Source organism: Botryllus schlosseri, chromosome 3 (genome assembly GCF_051294905.1).
Source record: "Botryllus schlosseri isolate E-star chromosome 3, Bs_hap1, whole genome shotgun sequence".
Classification (NCBI taxonomy): Eukaryota; Metazoa; Chordata; class Ascidiacea; order Stolidobranchia; family Styelidae; genus Botryllus; species Botryllus schlosseri.
Genome location: NC_137238.1, coordinates 9,703,907 through 9,724,257, shown reverse-complemented (window position 1 = coordinate 9,724,257; position 20,351 = coordinate 9,703,907). Strand labels below are relative to the sequence as shown.

Here is a 20,351-nt window from a genome sequence, read left to right as displayed (position 1 = left end):
ATGCAAATCGTTGGATGCGATAAATCATCCACTATAAAGTAGGGCAATTGATATATTATGACGTAATAAGCAAATGACGCATGATGAAGAAAGTTGATATCACATTAAGCCTTTTCATCGCAATCCTTGTATTGTCTTCCCATATATAATTTAAGATTACAGTCATTAGCAAAACAAATGTAATCGTGAGTAATCGTGATTACTTTTTCAATGTAATCGTAATAGTAATCGACTACTTCCTGATTTTGCTGTAATCGTAATCGTAATCGTACTCGCGAGATTTCGAAGTAATCGTAATCGCAATCGATTACATTCATAAAGTAATCACCCCATGTCTGTAGTATACATGAATATGAAAATGTATTCTTCCTAGATAATTTCTTGCATTATAATCACCCGTTGGGTTACTTGAATTACCTTCCCACCAAACAAGATATCAGCAGAAAAACAGTATCGGGTCATCAGATGCATCATTCTCATCTCTCAGGTACTGCAAACTGCTTATTGCAAGTTCATTGTATTCTTAGTCACGAGCGATACCGGTACTTCATAAGAACTCGATTAAGCAGATGACACAACTTATGAACTACACTCAACAATAATCATAACTGTGATTAACTCAAAATCAATGAATATAGATATCTTTTTCTGTCGACTGACTGACTGACGACGGAGAGCGCTTCCCCGTATATTCGAAATAGCAAATTGTCAGAGTCCCGGATGCTGAATTACCGCCGGTCACGGTTCATTGGTGAGAATATTGGCAATAATAATATACGTTTTGGTTATGCTACGGTCGTGCAGGATCTTGAAATAATTATCACAATCCATTATAGCAGTCAGACATTTTCAAATTTACTAATCCCTCTACTGGCTAAACCACTTGAATAAAACTGTTTAATATTTTATCAATATTCCAAAATGCATGCGACTATGACTTTATATTGAGTGAAAAACAACACTCGACTCCAAATTCGTGTCTGATGACGTTATTAACTATGAGCCAGTATCGACTGTTATGTCTTAATTGGGCAATACGACAGTTTGCGAACAGTCATTTCTGATTTCCACCATGTCAATAACAGTTTTCCACCAAATATGGTAGACTATTCATTCCTCCCTCTTGCCACCCTCTCAATTCCTCCATATGTGGTGGAGATACGGTGGATAAATGGGGAGAAAGTATCTTCCTCCATTTTCCTACCATTTTTTCCACCTTTTAGATTTACAGTGTAGCGACGACTCGGGCCACATCATGTCACAATGCAGAAGTACATGTTGGCGTTTTAAACGTCACTAAATGTTTCAACTGAGGCAATCAAAGGATATAATACTCCTATTAGATCAATATCTTCCGTCGCTTTGCCAACAATTTCGTCGAGGACTTAACAGGGAATATAAGCTTACGCCTTAACGGTCTAGGCCAGACCGGACAATGTATTCGGCGTCTGAGTAGCCTATCGCTACATTGATATTGAGCAGAGTGTAAAACTGGTTTCTAAACTTGCTACCGATATTACCCCATTAACAAGTTTTACAGCAGTAGACAACACCTCAATCACAAGGATTTGGTTCTCGTGATGCAGTAAAGATATGAAGTCAAGATTGCCCCGTACCCCTGCTAGCTTTTTTGCATCAGAAAACGATATCAATCTCATTGATTGGTTGAATATAAGCATCATTCGCTGACTACGTATTTCGCTCGTGATGTTGTGTGATCGCAAGTCAAACTCACAGCAGAGAGACACTAAATATTCACAAACGGAAAGCTGAATATTTCGAGCAAACATTTGTTACAAAGCAAGTAAAACTTTTGAGATTGTCAAGGTGCATGCTCGTTTATAGCGTTAATTTTTAATGCTGCCAGCGCCATGCATAGAGTGGCCCGCAGTTGAAATGCAATTAATAAGAACCAAATATGTTATAATGAAGTGAAAATTGTAATATATGAAAAAGGTTCACAGTGCAGAACCTACCAAGGTTCTGTTGTGAACGCGAACCTCTAAATTTCCGAGGTTCACACACAGAACGCGAACGTGAACCTCACGTTCACACCATCCCTAATTATAACGGTACGAAGGAGTTACATAGCGCTACAAAATCGCTGTTAGACAGACGATAGGTTTTAACCTCGTTCGATATACCTATCTTTCATGAAGCATTGTAAATATTCATACAGAAAGATACCGCCGTTCTGGGAGGTGTTTTGATATTCCAAAAATTGAATAACTGGGATTACGAATGGGTTAAGTCAGATACAAAGCGGATGCTATATTCGTTTACTCTATATTTAAATCATGTTCCATTTTATTGATTTTGCGAGAAAGATATCTTTTCATAGGCGTGCGCGGCGTGGAAAAGTCTAGCCTAGATATTAGTTTTTGTGACTTTTGCCTGTCTCCGTCAATATTAATCGCTAATATATTGCTTCGGAGGCGGATACTCGAATAACTTGTCTATCGGAAAGGTATGGAATCAATGTGTTCCGTGTAATGTTGTGTGCAATAATATAATCAGAGATTGGCGACTGACTCAAATCATAGCATGGACAAAGAAAATCCCAGCAGCTCACGAATACAGCATTGATTCCAGAGTGCTAATCTGTCTGTCTCGCCGAAAGTTATTGGATTATATCGAGTATACGTTAGTTTGTAGTGCATTTTGAATCATGTGACATGTAGTTACAATGTTGACCGACTACTGTATGTTTCTTTCTGGATGTAAATGTATTTGCGGTCTACATACGTTGAACTGTAATACGTCACGCAGATAGAGTTTAACATCCCGCTACCGCATCGGCTTCATATGACACGCAGTGATTCTCGAACTTATATATAGTCTCATAGCATTTTAAACTTTTACACAGTATATCTGGCTGGAATAGGTCCACCGCGTTCTCAGTTTGGTAGCTGATGTGAGGGACAGTAATATATTGTCGAGATCAACGGCATCCAAACGAATTGCTACAAGGAGCAAATTAGAGGCGGTGAACGGACACTACTACGGCTGACATTCCGTAGACAAAACATCGATATGGACAAATTAAAATAAAGGACATACCGGCATGATAATAAATAATCGACAATGTTTCATGGATTCATTGAAAAAATATTCCCGCAGTTCACATGAAGTAAAATATGCGGGTTTTTCAACCAGTGGGATGGTACGCACCTGTGCGGATAGAAAGCCGTGGTGCGGATAAATATCGTCTATATCAGGGTTGGGCAAACTGCGGCTCGCGAGCCGCATGCGGCTCTTTCAGCCTTTAATGGCGGGTCTTTAGTGATTGCACATGCGTTTTGCCATTTTGCTAAAGGTTTAACCTGATTCCAAATTCAAGTACTTTATCGCGTATTAACAATATGCATATTGTTTTCATGTTGTTTTTTTCCTTATGGACTTGTACATATTAGGGGAGGTGGTACTACAGGGTTAAAAATTTGCAATTGATCTCTCGAATCGAGTTCACAAATGTTTCACCCGCAACGATAATGGATGCCTGGTCAGTGGTAATCAATCAATGATAAATCATTGTGTTCAACAATGAACTTGATATTTAATTACGCCAGCGCAGATCACAATCATTTCCGGGCTGCCATTGGCGAGTACGGCTCTTCCATTTGTATTGTAAAAGCTAGAAATAACTGCGGAGTTTGGCTAAGACAATGTCGTGAAGATTACCGAGCTGAAATCTTCCTTAAGTTCTCGCCAGCACTTGAAGGAACTGCTCCGCACTGCTTTGACGTCATATCAGCCTGATTTCAAACACCTTGCACCCTAGGTGGAGCCGTCTCACCAGCAGCCCATATCACCCACAGTAATAAAGTTTATTCAATAGCCAATATTGCATTGTGACGTCGTATTTTTGATTTTTTTTTTGTGGCTCTTCCAAAGCTAACATTTTTGATATGCGCCTCGCGCATAAAGCGGGTCTGCCCACCCCTGGTCTATATCATTCACTTGGTGTGACGTAGAATAATTAAAACAGACTTTCTATGATATTGAGTACAGTCGCTCCATAACTCCTGTCGTTGCGACGCGTTTGTATAAACTTGTTGGACTTCCGACGCAGCGCTAATCGCAGCTTTTAATATATCTTTAATTAATGTTCGCTCTATTGGAGTCGGAGGTTATGCGGAAGGTAACTGGTCTGAAATAACCAGAAGTATTCAGTAACAACCGACTCTCTAATGAACCGGTAACCACTAGTTTATTTTCTTATTGCATAATAAGTATTGGTTGGTTTGTGCGGATAACATTTTCGCAAACATAAAAGTGCGGATGGTTCTGAAAAAGGTGGGTAAGCCCTGCACTATATGACAGAAATGTTGAGAAAGAAATTACTGAATTCGAAAATCTATGGGAGCTGGAATAAATTCCGAATTCCAAAGAAACAACAAAAAACAAGTTTAGATCGTATCATATCAGGGATTCTTTCTCATAACAGTATATAGCGGCAACTGTTTGTACATCAAGCTTGGCTCGTTATTACGCACTGCACAGTACTCCTGTAAAACTTACGGGAAACCGTCAGAAATTAGATTAGAATTGAAATTAGGGCACGAAACATTCCCAGAATTATATTATCGGCATTTCATGCTGATTAGTATAATGATACAACTAGAATTTTCTAGTCGCGTAAGTGCGTAACATGTTTCGCCATCGCGGTAACCTCAATACCATTTTCTCAGCTGGCGTTGGAAGATTATTGTGCCAAAATGATATCAAATCGCTAATCGATGATATCAAACCACAGCTAGTCGATGGAATCGAGTTAATCAGTGTCGCCAACTGAACAAAAACAGTTCAATCCATTAAACTTTGTTTTGGTATTCGGTATTCTGCCTTTATTTATATAAACCGCCCCAATCATCAAAGGCACTTTCTCCACGCGTATTTTTGATTCAGTATTTTCGCGTCACGTACACTTTTCGATTGAATTTTATATTGGAATAGCACCCCGCAGGCACGTAGATATTGTATCAATATTCGTCTAACTCTCCGATAACATCGGTTGATTTTTATGTACTTTGCTGACGTCGGATAATATAGTAAGGTACCAAATCTATAGTGTAGTTAAGTGCTCAATCGGGATTATTTTGCTAATCCTGGAAGGTGGAAGGCCTACGAGAAAAAGGGCACCGTTTGGATATTTGTTTACTGGCAGCTAGCGATCACAAAGTTTGACTACTCGGGGCGATATATGTTTTGTTGATAGTAATATCTTAGCGAGTACAATTAACTTATTGCGTCTGAATCATCAAATAAATGGCCTTAGCAGACTGCGAGTCATCGGCTCATAAGAATGCGGCATCTATCAACAATACCTGCGCATGCGCAGACATCTTTGAAGTATAATGAGATTTAGAAAAGATAGAACGCGTGCTGTTAGCCAATATCTATAAAGCTATTACTGTCGTATGGTCTCTGACTACCAACCTATGGAGCTGAGATGCGGTATTCCCGTGTTCAGCGCTCAGTGCTGGAATAGGTATTTGTTCATGTGACAATTCATTCCAAGAAAAATGCGCCTTTTTAGTTGCCGCTGCTCTCGATTAAAACAATACTTCACATCACACACCGCACTCATCTGATCAGGCAGTGCACAGTGGGCTGCAGACCACAACAGCAGCAAGTTTACTCACAGTCAGTGCTATCTGATAATTACATCTATGGTCATGTTATTTGGTATAAACAGTTACAGATCTATAGTGCCGCGTGTCTTCATTCGTAAGCGTGCACGTAATAGTAGAACATGATATTTCCGGGAATCATAATTACCGCAATAATATAAAAATTATAAATATAGACAGTACTATCTCAACTCATCTCATCTCATCTTTTGCGTCGGCAAAATATGTTTTGTTACAGTATGTGAACAGCGGACGCAGAATAATCTGCGCATAGTTCGTAGCGTCAAATCATATTCACCGAAAGGTCAGATTGTTTATACATAAATATATATCTGAGTGTGTATCATATCCATCCAGCAGATAACATTTTTTTTCAAATGCGACATACATTAGACAACTGCGAACCAAGTACCTATAGAAAAAAATGCGCAAACCACTCAGCTTGTGGGCTCTCGGCGCGTTCCGTCAATGGTACGTTGTCAGAACGGTCGCATCAGTTCACATCGGCAACGTGAGTCGTAGTCGTTACATACGGAATATGACGGTCGAATTCTTGAATTAGGGGTCATGTTCGATTGTATTCGATGAATCAACGGCGAAGTATAAAGCTTTACATTGTTATCAGCTGTAATAACATGTACTGGTGGAGGTGTGGCGACTGGCGAAGGCTTCAAATCAGTGTTTGTATACGTCGGTATTCCGACCTTGATTTCCCGGGCGTAGGAGCCTCAACACGCGGCGGCTGTTTTTCTATAAACCCGGCGGTCACGTTGCATGATGCTGATTTGATACCGGTATCATACCGACTTTATAAACTGTACAGTACATGTACAATTACATGTACCTGCGTATAGTCAGGTTTAGCTGCAGCGATGTACGAATGATTTAAAGTGTACATTATTGCTCGATATTACAGTTGATGCGCTTTGAGTTACTCATTGGCGAGAGTCCACAGCAAAGCAATATTAACGACGTTGATGTGAATCATTAAAGTGTTTGGCAGGCCAATCCGCAGGAAATCCGATAAAATCCGCTATTTCCAACGTTGTTAACCGGCGCTCGCCTCTCTTACCAGGAATAAGAAATCTGTAGCAATATTTTGATAAACTCCCAACATGGCGGGGAGTTCGCATATCGGACAGGAAGAATTGATCCAGGCGTTATTTAAAGCCAAGGAGGAATGCCGTAGGACTACGATGAACGCCCCGGTTCCAACTGGCGACGATGGTGAGTACTGCAATGCAAACATTCAAATAGTTTAAAAATTCAGTCAAGGGAACTTTTAATATAATCATGCCCGGACATGTTAACTATACAGTGTCAATGTCATCGTCTTAGTCTCATGATAACGTCAATTGTGCGTTCTTTCGCGCACACGTTACGCAATGAATTAGTATGCTTTGACATACATGACTTGGGCGGTTTGTCACAAAACTCATGTCATGGGCCCGACACATGTTACTTCAACACCGATATTCCAAATAGTTGGTGCAGAGGTTCTCAACCTTTTTGACCCCGCGGCACCCTTTGAAAATGACAAATACTTCGCCGCACACTAGCGCGGTGGTTCTCCACTTTTATGGCTTACGGCACCCATGGACTACCAATATACTTAGCAACCACAGCAACAACCACAGTCGTACAGAGTCATCAGAAAATTAGTAGACTCATGACTCGAGTCATTACAACTCTTGTTACATGTGACGTATCCCAAGGCTCAGTACTTGGCCCGGTCCTCTTCACTTTATATGTCAACGACATTTTTGCAATCTCCCCATTGAGCACCATACTGTTCGCTGATGATAATCACCTCCTATCTTCCACATCTTCGACAGCAACGGTGGATGCCCTCACTAGTGACCAAATTCTCAAAGTGCATGAATGGACGGCCCAAAATAACCTTTGCATAAAGGCCTCGAAATCCCAATAGGTGACAGTAAATTTTAAAAAAACGACGACATCGCTGGTCAGTCCATTTCAAACACGAAAAATGCCAAATACCTCGGGGTTTTACTTGACTCGGACATGTCCTGAAACAGTCATATTCAGTCACTGGACACTATATTATCACCGAAGTGTGGCCTGTTCTACGGCATTAGACGCTGCATGCCAGCCTTGGTTCTTCTGATACTTTTTAAATCCTTAATCCATTCGAAATTACAATATGTCATCCTCCGGGGCTGCCAGTAAAACTGCAATCGAGCCACTGCAAAAGCTACAACGTGATGTACTCCATATCATAGCTAAGGCTCCAAAGGGGCCTGATTGTCCATCCAAAAAGTCGCTGCTGAAGATATTCGGTGTCCTAAACATAAAAGATATGCGGAAACTAGAAATTGACAAGGTTATGTATCCGTTCCCTCTGGTTATTGCCCCGAATATTTCAATGACTTCTTTACCTCGGAATCAAAAGCGCACAAGTACGACAAACGCGCGTCCCCGTCGTCCAATTATCATATGATCGACCGAAAAGATCATCTATCAAATATGCCGGGCCTGACGTGTGGAACAGTATCCCGTCGGCTATCCGACAGTCAACGAGCATGTCCAATTGTCCACGTCCACATTCCGGTCGAAATACAAGCAATTTCTACTAAATGAATAATGGTCGGTCCTCAAGATTACCGGACCACAACCTGACCTATCGATCTCGCCTTCCGTGACATGCCACCTCATTTTTGTCACCTGCTTTTCTATATTATCCTCTTTTACTTTTCATTCAGTGTGCATGTGCAATGCGCATGCCTCCTCTTTACATCGCCCAGGCCAATGTGGGTGTCTGATTTCAAAGATTACTCCACGTCGTTTCGACACCTTCCCTTTTCATTGCTTCGCAATTTTTGTGGTGTGTTGAGCTGATAAAATTTATAATAAACCGAACAATCGTTATTGACAGTGAGTGATTTTCTGAGGTATGCAATCAATTTGACAAATCGAAAGTAGGGTCATTGTCATGTTTCTGTCAAAACTGTCAAAGTATGGGAAAGTAGGGAAGTATGGAAAACGATTCCATACCATACTTGGGAAATTTCCATACCATACCATATTTGTACATTTCCATATTTCATAGTGAAATATCGTTCCATACTATACCGTAGTTTCATATCATGCCATACCATACCGCAATATGAAAAATGGACCAGGCTTCGTCCGGTGTATCGTTCTACGTTACGAACAGTTGAATGGTTGGCATTGCGGAACGGTCATTTCCTATTCGTGAAAATAAGAGTATTTGTATTTGTATATACCGTTCGTTACGCTGGCGCCATCCTCTATGCTTTTTTATTGTCAAACGAACGTCGTTAATTGCTAGTGACATGTGCTCTCACGAGCTTGCTGTTTCAACTGTGATGCCGAACGAATTTATGCATATATCGTGAAACGTTTGCTCATCTTTCACGGATTTATGGTGAAAATTGTCTCTCGGAACTGGGGATGCAAATGGCGCTGACCGCTGATAATAGTTTTCCTATCTTACGAGAGCCCGACTCTACTGCGGGCCAAACTCGATACGTTGTTGAAATTGTGGGTGGGTTTGGGGCCGGACATACACGCGAATCAATGTGCGTGACCGACTGAAACCACTCGCCTGTGTAACTTGAATAATGATGATTGGCATAGAAATAACATAGATATCGGACGTTATACTCCTAAGAAAATATATGCCAGGTACCGGTACTGCGGTTCATACCAATATCTGGCTCCAACAGAATACCTACCTAGAATTTTTCGCTATTTTATGCAATTTCAAGTCGAAATTGTCTAGAAAAAGATCATTTGACAAAAGTCAATGTACCTTCAGCGAGCGCTGTTCCTATTATTACGAGCTGCCAGCCCTTTTGAATTCCTGTTGTCAATTATTTTAGGCGAGCCGCTGGAAGTCTATTGTCCGGCGGAATGGGACAATATACTCTGCTGGCCTCAGAGCCCTCCTGGACCGGTTTCAATTGGTTGCCCGCAGTACGTCGCAGATTTTAACCACGACGGTAAGTGCGCATGAACTTCCCTCCTAACTAACCACATATAGTCGTTTAACCTAAAAAACAGTGTAAAAATTTATAACGAAATGTAAATAATTATGATAAACGATTTAATCTAAACTCTTACAGCACTAATCATATGGGAATGCCACATATAGGTTCAATGTAAAATGGTCTCTTGGAACTAAGTGATCAAAACCTACACATATACCTTTGATATGTTCTATGCAACCACGTATGAATTGCATTGTCTAAATTTACGAATTTAGCTTTGACAGCCCAGCTGTTTTGCTTACATTATCAGGTAGACTCAGGTAGACCATTATCCCATATTTCCCGCTCAAACTAGAGTCAAGGTATTGGATAGGAGTTGTCCGTAATGTATTGCCTGTATGATTAAATTGACAGACTGTTGCATACGCTTGCGCATTGTCGTTACGAAAATAGTCACGAAATATGCGCCTTGATTCAAATACGGTAGTCACGACATACTTAGTATCTCACTCTCTCTACGAACCGAGCTAGTCTAGGGGTGAATCAGACGGGTGTTGCCTATGGTCACAAATCATGTATCAGAAATCTATCGCTAAACCACAAACACGTGCAAACGCTCATATGTGACTAGGTAATAGGTGCATACTATATGCCACCTGACGAAATAGCGTAGGCTTTTAACGTTTCACGAACAACATAACAAACAACAATCTTGGTATCACAACTAAAATGCGCGGAAGTCGGAACGATCTATCACAAGTCAAGTGTAGTCAATATTTTATCATTATTTTGGAAATAAAGTCGTGTCTATGAATCTACGACGGGGTTGATTACATTATGCAAGATATTTCGCTATTGATGGTAGAGGGGCGATACCTATTTTATTATTTAGCAGTGTACTTCAATGCGATATTGCCCAAGATAATCTCATATACATAATGTAGAATTCGTCAAAAGATTTTGTGATACGAACGGAACATGGCGTATAAATCCAAAATCTGGTATCTATATGGACTGCACCCCGACTGATTTTATGGAATCTCGGGAATACGAGGAGATATTACAGCATGGCAGAGTAAGATGGGCATGATGAAGGCTTAGCAATGTAGCCGCGCTTCAGTAGTACCGGACTTGAAATGAGAATTTCTGTTGATATGTGCCATAAGTCAATGTCACCATGTCACCCGTTCTACGATTCGGCTTTCTGCATGGTGTTGTGACACTCACTGCATACGGTCCTAATTACCCGCGGAGTGCAACGTGTGGGGCTTGAACTTGAACACACATTTTCAATGTATATCTCATTTCAATCTCTGCTGTGACTGCTATCATGCTGTGCCATTAATATATGTTTGTTGCTGTGATTTTTCTTGTTGATCTGGCAACCGAAACGTGTTATATTAAAAAATCAGAAAAGTTTAAACTTGAAGATAGCTTCCAAACAATTTTCACTGACGCCTGAAACTCAGAATTTGAAAATTACTGTTATTTTCCTAAAAACATAGTCACTGAAGCGTACAACGCAGAGCTTCTACGTCACTGAATTGGGGGGGGGGGTCATTGTCGTTATGTTTGCATCCTCGAAGCTCATTTGTTAAGGCACTTGGAGTTGATATTTCGGCGAAATAAACATTGAAAACGACATATATCTCCTACCAATCGCATCCATTAGGATTAAAGTCCAAAGAAAAGTTTTCCGTGGCGTATTTGAACTGCTATGTTAATAAATACCAGAGCGAAGTATAATCCTAGTGATGACAGATCGAATATAGAAAGCTAAATATTATCATGAGTGCTTACTTAGATGTTATGAGTTAATGCTCGTCTAGTCGTGACTTGTAAACGCGATTGACTTTGCATGGAAGTTTGATCGTGGCCACCTTGCAACGAAGATATATATTCTCCGCCCGCACATGTCAAGGATACGCTTACTTTGTGTGACACGGTAGGCCTAAAGAGCCCTCTCTGTTTGCGTACGAGTAGCGTATACTTTAACGGGAACGAATTAACAAATGTCGAATCAAAGTAATCACAACAATGCTTCTCTTGATTTTTGTAATGCTTGCTTGATACTGCGGTGTTCTGCCTCGTTTTGCTTATCCTCAACTGAAACCAGGTGTTGGTTTGATGTTTTGTTGTCTTAATGTTCTACATATTTGAGGTATCGTGTCTTGTTTGTTTGTTTAGCGTGTGTAATTATAGTGCGTTTTAGCGGGAGTCTTATGCTTGGAATATGATGTTAGATAGCTTTGGCGATTGAGCACAGCATAGTGATTAATGGGTAACCGATCACTGGCGTGTAAACCTGCACCGAACCGCTAGATCTCTTCCGCTGCCGTGATTTTAGAACGTTAGAATTGACACGAATCGACTTATATTATTCCGAATGAGTTTTTGGTAAATGACGGGTACCGTAGGTAAGAGTGTTCCACTTTTGGACGGACTGCGCGAGGGCGTGATATTGTTAAATCTCGTGAACTCGGCAGCAAATGGTAACGAATGAACTGTAAGCTAACACAGCGACACGAGAACACATCCCGGGCAAAGTTGTAATTGTACCATATTACGAAAATAATATCCTGACTAAACTGCCGCCTCGGCAGATAAGGTGTCAAATACTGCACGCCAGCTAGGGCCTAATCCGTCATTGGTACATCCTGATGTTTATTGACACGCTCTATTAACTGCTGAGTCTGTCCGATATGATGGTCATTGAAATGAATTACAAGATTGGACGCAATTCTGGCCTGCCACGCACTCGGTAACAGCTATCTTATTGCTAACTTGGACTGCCAGATATAGTTCTTTCTCTCTATATTGCATTCGGGCGTTGTAACGACGTTTTATCAGGGACGTCACCCAGCGCAGACATGTTATGGATGCACATTGCACATTCTATTAGTTTTGTCTTACACCGCTTTCGGTCCGTAAATACGGAGTCAGGTGGCGCATCTGACAATGCATTAAACCTAACGACGGAGCCATGGCTACAGAAGGATCAAAATGCGTACCTGTCCTTCAACCTTTGGATCAACGTCCTCTTGACGTAGGCCTATCTTTCGCTCGTTACATCACGGTGCGATTATATCAATTTCTAAATCAAAATTTTCATTACCCAGCTATTTTGTTATTGTGCATATACGCTTTTGACTGCACATCCTTCCCAATAGTATATGTGATCTTTGTTTTGTGGAGCAGATCTAACGATACCCGTGAATGTAACTAAAAATAAATCGGTGAACAGAATCAATATTGTGATCTGCTTTTTCATCGATTCATGTATCCGCGGAATAATTATTCAATTAATAGTGTAGGGTTATTACTAGGGCAAGTTTTTGTTGCAGTTAAATCCGTGGAAAGTTGCATTTATTTTTTCACAAAAGTTTCACTAAAAGACCAGCATTTTGCTCGGTTGGCTAAAAAAAAGATCAGCTTCCCAGTTTGACTAAAAAATAAAAAGGTCAACTTTCCTGCTCAGCTCCCGAAATACCCGTAGGAGCGTTGCTTTAGTGCTGATTCACGGTATTTCAGTCGAATTCGGTCGTGTATTTCACCAAAATCAAAAATACTTTCATGAAATATCGAAAAAGTTGCAAAATGTTTCAAAAAGTTGCATGAAAAAAAATGGACAAAAGTTGCAAAAAGTTGCACTGTAAGATTCCTTCAAGCAGCTTAAAACAACATTCTACATATCTTCCGAGTATTTAGGAAGCTGCCGGAAGCCGTAAAAAAAAGTTGCAAAAGTTGCAAAAATTGCCCTAGTTATTACTCACAATACAACATATGGATCGGAAATATGATTTAATTATGAATATGAATATTATAACTAAATTAGTAAAGTCTTGAACGAACCACAGACATAAGAATGGGGTTGGATTAGTCATTGGAAATGGATTAGGGACCTTTGATCCAGATTCAAGTTGGAGTTGGACTATGATGTTTTTGTCCTGTATTCAATCACGTGACCAGGTGTATACTTTGTAAGATACAATATGTACGATGTTGTAATGCTGTGGTTCTCAAACTTTTTTAGACAAGCCCCCTTTATAATAGGGAAAGATTTCGCGCCGGCTTATCATCATATCACAAAGTGCAACCGGAATGCTAGCAACCCCAACAGTTAGTTTTATGACATGTAAGTTACGGCTGTTCATGAGAGAACCTCTTGTATAATGGATGATTCACGTATACCCTATGCAGAATCTGTTAGATACCCTATTTGGCTCAGCCCTAACCATTATCTCCGAGTTCTATCCATCAGTGGTGCATTGCCCACCGGTTTAAAACGACTGTCCTTTGGTATCTCAAGGTCGAATTTTGAAATTTCATCAGATGTCAGTAACAAGCCACGTGCTTCGGCAGAGACCAAATTATATTTCGGCTGCCCCGTAGAAATTTATTACGCGCCGCCCCGCTCCGTCTGACAAATTTCTCTTGGGAAATATTGTCGAGCGGAATCACTGTAATCAGCCCAATACATCGCTTGCAGTCGCCAGTTTGGATGATTTAATATTTAATTTTATGTCAGTTTTACATTCACGTTGCGCTGAAAATAACAAATTTGCGCGTAATCTTGTCAACTCTTGTCAGACGTATGTTCCGTGTATAAGCGCTGTCTTGTAAAAGCCTAGAAGTGGGCCGTGCTACAAGTCGGCAGCTACGGATTAATAATGAAGAAAATTGCATGACATGGTGTAAATGACCACCGTAGTCGAAAAACACTATGAATTCCAAAAACAAACTTTTATGATGCACTCGATCGCGTTGTGACTTTTGCCATGGTTAGTGGCTATACGGAGTGTGTACACAGTGGTATCACCGAAACCGCAATGCGTATACTGAACCAAACCATAAATGGCAATAATGATACATACGACTTATTGCAGGCTATTTGAAATATAAAGATCATCTATCATCGAGTCATCTTTATGCCCAAAGATATGACATGTTAAGTATCGGGGTTGCAGCATTCATGGTATTTCGACATCAATGGTCATTTCACACCAGTATTGAAATAGTCCTCCATGTAGTGGAGCTTAGGGAAACGCGCAAGTAATCCAGATTATCGAGATTGATAACGTATCAATTCCGTAACCCACCAAACGCCGAAGGTTACTGTCACACTAAACTGAAAGGCGGGCCATTAATTATTTATATAGCTACAAACACAGACGTCTCATCTTACAATGCAGGATTTACGATTTTCTATTTGATTGGTATCCAAACGCACTCATCTAACCTATCTGAATGGTTTGGGTGTGGAACGTTCATAAAATTTCTTGCGTGCAAGCATATATATCCCTTATTTGCATTATGTGCTATCCGCTTATCGTTAAAATTCCGAAAATCTCATGTGGTGCCATGAATTTTTCGTTTTGGTATGACGCGTCGGACGACTTTGTTACCGCATTGGATGGGGAACTGCAAACGGACTCACGTAAATATGGTGCACACTGTTTGACTCATTTTTTCTCTATAACCTCACGCCTGCATCGATCTCACTTCACAATACTTCATTGCATCTAATCCTATGTAACCGGTTGCATTAACCTTCCGCCTGTATAGCTGTAGCACAGAGACATTGCACGGAAACCGGCCAGTGGCATTTTAGTCAAGAAATGAACAAGACGTGGACTTATTATGCAGCGTGTCATTCCATGATCCCGTCGGAAGATGAATTGTTGAATAACTTGAAACACGGGACCGTGAGTGTGACGACCTTGCGTTTCACTAAGCTTGAAATGTCGATAATCACATGCGTTCGATCGTTAACGCTGTATATGCAAACGATCTATAGCTAGAACAAATGAAACCCCATCAAGTGGCCAACATAGAAGAGCCAATATTTGTTTTTTGAATAATTGCTTATATGTTCGCCTGTTCAGTAATTAGGCCTTGAGCACTTTCCATCAAACGTAATCTCTTTCCATACATATTCTAATATTCGAAACTACGCGAGTACAATAGCACAATCATTAGCTTGTTCCGGGATACAGGCAGTTTAATTGGTAAACATTAAATCATTCCAAATCCACATCCAGAAATTTGTGAATTGAAAGAATGGATGTGTCCAGAAATAAAACCAGGGGCGTTCAACATCGTAAAATAATGGAGAGTATAATTATTTTTATCCACCGCTTCTAACGCAAATGAGCGAACAGTCTTCAATGTGTATTATATATACTTTATTCTATACGCCAACAATATTGCTATACATTGAGAAAAACTCGTGCCCACATTAATAGCATACACGCCATTTTGCAATGTCTCTACTTGGACAACATGCGGGTCTCATATCAATGCCATCGCAAACCAAAATCTTGTTTCATTTCATTTCGGAATGATCTGCTTGAATTATGTGTACTGCTGCGTCATTGCTTGCGGTAAATGCATGACTTACGTGTTTCTTAATAATGCTTCAAAGAGTGTAGTAATCTGTCCCGCTTTTCGCATACAATACTCTTACAACAACCCTATTTGTTATAAATTCATATTATTTCTTTAACGAACTCGCAAGAATCGGCAGTGATTCCGTTGCTTGCATAAATATTCGAATCGGGGCAATCAAAATTGGCCAATTCGATCCAGGCCGGGGCTGATTTATGGTTCTGATTAGCTATACCATTTGGAGGCAATTTACATATCATAAAATGTTCTGGCGGCTTTGATTAACACATTTCCTTGTTATTTTGCAGCCTAATATGAAAAGGCTAGTGCAGCTGTACACGGTCGGATACGCTTGCACTTTGGTGGCCTTGACATTCGCAACTTTCATCTTGGCGTATTTTCGGTGAGTATTCTAAGATGTCACCTACTGATAGCTCGGAATAATTCCTTCAGCTGTGTACGAGACAGTATTTTCATTTGCACATATTTACACACACTGCAGGAGTGCAGAGTAAACTGGCAAGCACTTGCGACTGAGGAATGTCATAGATTTTCTCTTCGTAATGGGTCAGTTATGTTTTGGTGATGAGGCAGCAGGTGCACTGATGATCGAAATAAATTCGCGGAACTCTGCGTATACGTTTCTTACTGCAGCCTAATTAGCATCCTTTTATATATTATTCCATCAGCATGTGGTGTATATGAGGTACAAAGAGTGACGTTATGTTGTAACTCTATTTTTAGCATACGTCGGATGTACGCGTCTTGCCAATGATTTCCCTGGAGCTTATTATATGCTAGCTATCATTTTTTTTACCCTAACGTACATACTTCTCTGCTGTTGGCTAAACTCGCTGCCGGTAGGCAGAATGTACACGTCCAGTGTACACAAATCATGTTAGATACACAAGCTGATGTTACTGTGCGCTATGCCTAGCCCTTCGCCGTGCCCTTCTGTCAGTCTTATCGACGATAGCTAGTATAAATATATTCGGCATTCGAATTAACAAGTCATCCGACGCCGGACCTTAACTCAAACCATCATACTTATATAATAGTATATTGGCGGTGCGACCTGTGCAAGTAATGTTTCGGTCATAATTTAGTTTGCTGGTTTTTCGCAGATTCCCCGTCCATTGTATACTTCCCTTGGTCAAAATGTGACTCGAGCCCGCCACGCTGAATCTCCTAGTAGTGTTGTTATGTATTAGTCGAGCGTAGCTGTGCGCCGTTCGGGCCGAAATTTGTTACTTTGTGTTTGCGTGTGTAGTTGCGCCGGTGAATTCAAAGGTATAGCCCTATATCAGAGTTGGATAGAGGTCTATATTTATTATTCACCGTCAAATGAACATGTCCACTATTGCTCTTATCAGGTCCTGAAGACCCTTATTCTTTCGCGAAATGTGCGTCCATCCTAATTGCAATTTGTGTCTACTCGAAGATAGTAGTTCTAAATCCCGAGAAGAGATCCACCAGCCATCATTTTATCGCTCTTATAAGTCTCCGTGTATAATAAGGGTAATCGCGATTCCGCTAACGGTCGGATAACTCACATTACTAAGCATTGTGGATTATACAGGACGAACTGGGGTAGGGTGATATGTCATCGATTTGCGTCGCGCTCGATTCCAGTGCCCTTGGGTGCGAGGAACCGTCACCGTTGAAAAGTGTGATTTGGATTGGGGATTTATCAAAGCTTGATCGATTGTCGCCATCAATCCTGAACTTCCATTTAAAAACTCTGACCCGCATTTGAGTGTCAAGTGCAATCGATATGCTTGTCTTAATATATGAATAGGACGTTTTATATTTTTGTCCTTGGTGTTTTGCGGCATATGCACCGACTCATTATATACATCCATACTATCTGGGTATGTGTATATGCATGTCATGAGTGGTACATGTACGCTGGACAATGAAGCCGGAGACATTGTCTTGTAACGCTTTCTAAATCTCGCATCACCATCGTGACCGTCAAGCGGGGAAGAAACATATACCAGTTATACTGATCAGGTCCTTGGTCTAAATCAGAGGTTCTCAACCTTTTTTAAGACACGCCCACCTTTTTAATAGTGAAAAATTTCGCGCCCCCCTTATCGTCACATCACAAAACCCAACTGGGATTCTAGCAACCCCAACAGATTGTTTGGTGGTATGGACGGTTATGAATGTTGATTAGAGAATAAAAATATGAAATTGGGGCTATACTGGGATTCTAGCAAAATTTTTTTCAGGTGACCGCTTCTTCGCGCCCCCCTTCAGATGTTTCACGCCCCTCCAAGAGGGGCGCGCCCCCCAGGTTGAGAACCTCTGGTCTAAATGAACTGGGGATTGAACCCACGACACATAGACCTAGAAGCCGGGCACTCCTGAATTGTAAAATCCTTTTTATTCGCGCAGTTCAGCGATGTAATTGCGATTAATATTGTAATAAAATGATAATATTCATGATTACGTATGCGTTGTCATCATGCTCTCAGCCATTGCGACCGAAACGCTAATCCATGTATCTGTCTGTATAGAATAGAACTTCCGAATCCTGTTCTGTTCCGGAACTATATGAAATGTGAGTTGGAAATTTTGAAGATTAAACCAGTTAGCTTCTTGCTCTGGCAGCACATTTAAAAAACAGGGTGTTCAAAATCATGCACAATTCTAGTCTTCGAGTGTTGATCTTACAAAGTTACGACCAAATTTCACGCTTTATAGCTACATAAACCGCTCTTTTGCGCCATTTTATCGACACGATTCAGTTCAGTATTCTGACGCTGGTCCTGGGTAACGCGTCTATTCCTCAAGATTTTCGCCACGAGTCGAATTGCGTCACGAATGACTATGATATTCCCTGTTATCAGTGTCAATTATTTATGGCGAAGGCGATTCGCTTACGCACGTTACCTTTCTCCGGGAAGTGTGACCCAGTACATTGGACCGTATTCGACACATCTGTATCCTGCATTGTACGCGATCGACCCACATCACTGAAGCACATAAAATTTGCATATTTTCGTCGGCTTTCAAAAATGTGCTGTCATGTTATTTGTGGGGTTACACAGATACGAGCAAGTAATTTGTTGCGGGGCAGAATAATTGACGTAATACGGATATTGTCTTCCGCCCCACCATGCCAGGCACCAAAATACAGTTTTATACTCTGCCAAGCTAAGAAATTTGCGATCAAATTACTTCCACACTGGGATGACAGTCATAGGCAATATTCAGCAATATTCAAAGATAATCCCTTTATCGGCAGGGCGATTCCAGGAAAATATCGAGGATCTGTTGACATATTGCATACATAATTCATGCGATGCAGACTTTCTGATCCCGTCCCCGAAGGAAGCAAATCTATAAATATCCGCGCTATTTACCTTACGTCCTATTACAGCATTTACCTTAATGCCCTCTTCAAGCGTTTCTTGTGGCTTGAATAGCGGGAATATAATAGCTCTGCTTTGGATTCAATTATTTAATATCGTTTTTACGTTGCAAAATTCATTGCATGTCAGCATTAGATTTATATATATTGGCAATAAATCAACGCTCGGGCCTTGTTGCAGCATTATTAGTCACGTATGTCGATATTGAAATTTCCACAACGTGACTGTACGCCGTCTGTTATTAAGCACAAATGGGCGTTTACACTCGCTCACACGCAGTGCCTTGTTTACATATCATCGTTGCTTCTCTCCGAGATAAGTTGCCGCAAATTCAGGCGTTTCGATTTTCGAAATCCGCATGTAGACTTCCTCCGGTTTCCGAACGCTCTTACTCAGGGACGGGCAACTTCTTCGATCAGCGGGTTATAGATGTGAGAAAATGTAGTACTCGGCGGAGCGGATCGCAGAATCGATACAATAATCCCTATTTATAATTTATCCACATATACAAGGAATAAACCGTATTTAATGTAAACTTCAAGTTTACAGCACGACACGAGAAACAATATTTCGTGAATTTATTGCCCTGATGTTCTTCAATAGCTGTTGTATAGTCAATCAGCCATCTGAGTTCGATGAAAGTTGTCCAAAAGTTCTTAGAACTTTGGATGCATATAGGATGTAGCAACCCTTAGTGAAGACTGCTCGTGAAGATCAGTAATATTGGAACGTACCCTTGTCTAATTTATGTTCATTGTCGAAAATATTTGCTCGCAAATGTACGTAGATCCCAACAGAACAAGTATATTCATGATCATCTTTCTCAGGTTGGCAAACTCGGATTCATTCTGTGACGCATAATAATTGTCAACACTTTCAGATTAGAATTTCACTTCCAGGGAACAAACTCTCTGCGTGCCGCTCAAAATCCCGTCACGGGCCGTATGTTGCCCGCCCCTGATTAGACTGTTGATGGT

The 20,351-nt window shown here is 40.7% G+C and overlaps 1 protein-coding gene and 1 long non-coding RNA gene across 6 annotated transcripts in view; one reads left to right on the top strand and one right to left on the bottom strand.

Moving 5' to 3' along the window:
• Positions 1–20,351, bottom strand: part of LOC145434888 (uncharacterized) — a 264,906-nt gene that overhangs the window by 115,846 nt on the left and 128,709 nt on the right. The window lies entirely within an intron of this gene.
• LOC145435741 (parathyroid hormone 2 receptor-like) overlaps positions 6,060–20,351 on the top strand; it is a 39,008-nt gene continuing 24,716 nt past the window's right edge. The window contains exons 1-4 of one of the 5 annotated variants that reach the window (XM_080313024.1): positions 6,060–6,860; positions 9,500–9,619; positions 10,552–10,682; positions 16,303–16,397. In XM_080313024.1, coding sequence (XP_080169150.1) covers positions 6,749–6,860; positions 9,500–9,619; positions 10,552–10,682; positions 16,303–16,397 — 458 coding nt within the window. In that variant the 5' untranslated portion in view covers positions 6,060–6,748. Of the gene's footprint in view, positions 6,861–9,499; positions 9,620–10,551; positions 10,683–15,172; positions 15,313–16,302; positions 16,398–20,351 lie in introns of those variants that run through there. The other 4 variants (XM_080313022.1, XM_080313023.1, XM_080313025.1 and 1 more) reach the window with 4 other exon arrangements.